Source organism: Paroedura picta, chromosome 1 (genome assembly GCF_049243985.1).
Source record: "Paroedura picta isolate Pp20150507F chromosome 1, Ppicta_v3.0, whole genome shotgun sequence".
Taxonomy (NCBI): domain Eukaryota; kingdom Metazoa; phylum Chordata; class Lepidosauria; order Squamata; family Gekkonidae; genus Paroedura; species Paroedura picta.
Window position 1 is genome coordinate 154,889,506 of NC_135369.1, and position 2,995 is coordinate 154,892,500.

Here is a 2,995-nt window from a genome sequence, read left to right on the forward strand (position 1 = left end):
CAATCCCAGCAGCCGGCTCAAGGTTGACTCAGCCTTCCATCCTTCCGAGGTCGGTAAAATGAGTACCCAGCTTGCTGGGGGGTAAACGGTAATGACTGGGGAAGGCACTGGCAAACCACCCCATACTGAGTCTGCCATGAAAACGCTAGAGGGCGTAACCCCAAGGGTCAGACATGACTCGGTGCTTGCACAGGGGATACCTTTACCTTTACAACACCGGCCAACTGGATAAGCTTGTAATTATGTATAATAAAATTTATTTGAAATTGAACTGGTGTGTTTTTTTCTTTTAAAAAAAGACAGACAAAAATAACTTTTAAACCCTCATGAGGGCACTTTATTGAAATTCAATATTATTGTGGTGTTGGTGAAACTCACTGCAAGAGACACATGCCTGGGGTTGTACAAAGAAGTTGAGGGCAAGCCTGGACATGCCTTTCTTGTTTTTTATGAATTGCTCCACCATTAGGTCATTCTGTGCTAGGTCATCACAGTAGAGTTCTTGAATTTGTTCAAAAGAAAGCCCCTTACTGCGCAGCTGCAGAAAGAATATGCAGTGATATCCACAGACGACAGAGTCAGAGGCTTGCAGTTGTCGGGGCTGGAATACAGTCTCACTGGCATTTTTCCTCAAGAATCTCACAATAGTTTTTGGAAATAAGGGGCTGTTTGGAGGGTGCCCATAAGAGTCAAAGAACTCGCCACGTCCATCCTTTTCCAAGTATATGGCAAGCCAATGTTCTCCAGGGACGTTGTGGGGGTGGGTGTTCACAACTAGCCCGGCAGGTCTTCGATGCAGTCTTTGTTTGGGGAGCCAATCACTTGGAAACACTCCTGAGAAAGTCTTTTTGGTGTAGTGGTTTGTAGATAACACAGCTTTCAGCTGGAGAGTGTCCATATTACACCTGAACCCCCTATCAGCACTTATACTGGCTTCAGCACTTTCTGAATTCTTGAAAGTGGTGCCAATAAGGCTACGCACAGCCTGCAAGGTCATCTTAGGGTCTGAAGAACTGTTAACCAAAGCTCTTATGTCACACAATACTTTCGATTCGGTATCAGTAGTGTCCATTTTCTGTTTCTTGCTGGGGTGTTCAGAACCATTGCTCTTTTGTTTACACTTACATGCAGTTTGGTGCTTGAGTGTTGGCTGTGGTTTACCGCATTCTTTTGGGGTGGTTGGTTTTGATGTTCCTTTCATGCAGATCTGCTGCTGCTTCAGGAAAGTTGGCTCTGTTGCTTTGCACCCCATTACAGGTTGCAGGACCAGTCGTGGGCACGGATACAGGCAGAACAAATTTGGGTCTGGGAGAGAGAAATATGAAGATAAATTTCCAGCCTCACACATGCATACACACATGGCCTTATAAATTGTATTGTTAGCATACCCCTCTCTGCATTTTATCACAAACACCACAAAAGTATCATGCAATTCAAATATTTAAATATACCTGTCTGCAACCTTCTTAGAACAGCATTATCGGATAAAGTCTTAGATTCTTTCGAGCTGCAGTTCTGAAGCAAATGGGCAGGGGCACTGGTATTTTCAGGTTGTAAGACCAAGCAGGGGGGTTGATACAGAGTGGAGAAATTTGAGGCTTGTTTGGATGATATATTTTCTGTATGGGGAGAGAGAGAGAAAATGTGCTGTTTACACACACCTCCCTGCATGTCTATCACAAGCACAACAAAACATACAAATCAACTATTTATACAATACCTTTCTGTGGACATTTGTTTTTTGAGCCTGGCTGCTTTTCTGGCTATTTTTTCTGAAATGAATCCTGTGAAGTTTTACGAGTATTGCGATATTTAACAAAGGATTCAGGAATGAAATCATCATCATCATCCGGGGTCAAGAAAAATCAATTCCCATGAAATAATCACATGGCCTCATCACCCCCACCCCCTCCAAATCTGTGAAAATACCATACATTTCAAATAGTTTAAATATATCTGACTGCAAGCTCCTTAGCACCTCATCTTTGGATAAAGTCTTAGATTCTTTCGAGCTGTAGTTGGAACTGCTGTTCTGAACTAAATAGGGGAACAGCAAATTAAGGATAAACTTTGGGGGTTGAACCAAAAATCATATTCTAAATATTTAAAAAAACATACCTGGTTGCTTGGAAGGGCTCCCTTGAAACATTGTGGTGTTTTGATTTAGTTTATCACTACACTAAAAATGAGAAACAGAGAAAATGTGAGTGCCCATGAAAGCTTTCACCCCACCTTGAATAAAACTTTGCTGGCCTAAAGGTGCCACTGGACTCAAACTTTGTTCTGCTGCTTCAGCCCAACAAGGCTTTCCCATTCAAAGCTATGCTTTTACCCCAGTTACTTTTAAAATCATTTTGCTTCCACATAATTCCATTTACCCATTACTAAAGGAAAATGTGCCTTAAAAACTTACCTAGTGTTGCCTCTGACTTGGTCTCAACCTGAATGGTCAGAAAGAGCCAAGTGATGGAGATGGTGATGCTGGCTCCTTTGTGTAGAACTTAGAAAGAGGAACCCTAAAGGAGTGCTAATCTCTTTAAAACAATCTAATCTCCTTTGTGTAAAAGCTGCCCCATGATTGGCCATTGGCGTCAGGTGATTTGCAGGCACCATGGAAATGCTCCTCCTCCTCACTCCCCCACTCAGTCCCCACTCACTCCAGCAATGTGTTCCAAGTACCACATGGCCTGCTTTTGGATTTTGGTAAGCGTTTATATTTTTCTTATTGTGGTAAATGGGGCTTATATAATTTTGTATATTGTATGCATAAGATCCCCCCCCCTTGGGGTAATAAGATTGTACTAACTTCCTTTGCAAATTGAAAAGCTATGGTAAAACCCACACCAATCCCCCCTTTCCACTGGGGCATGCCCAGGCAAGAAAAACAGGCTTGTGTTTTAAACAAAATGGTTTCTTTATTTACAGTCAGTAAAAGAAGTTGTAATGTTTTGCTCATGAATTACAACAGTGTCACACTGTTTTATTTTCCATGGCG

At 42.1% G+C, this 2,995-nt stretch overlaps 1 protein-coding gene across 1 annotated transcript; it reads right to left on the reverse strand.

Moving 5' to 3' along the window:
* Nucleotides 1–337: 337 nt before the first annotated feature.
* Nucleotides 338–2,528, reverse strand: LOC143825879 (uncharacterized). Its single transcript, XM_077314310.1, has 4 exons — nucleotides 2,414–2,528; nucleotides 2,119–2,179; nucleotides 1,452–1,619; nucleotides 338–1,305 (listed from the first exon to the last, which is right to left on the reverse strand). Exons 2-4 carry the CDS (start codon nucleotides 2,147–2,149, stop codon nucleotides 338–340), a joined length of 1,167 nt encoding a protein of 388 aa, XP_077170425.1. The 5' UTR covers nucleotides 2,150–2,179; nucleotides 2,414–2,528.
* Nucleotides 2,529–2,995: the final 467 nt, after the last annotated feature.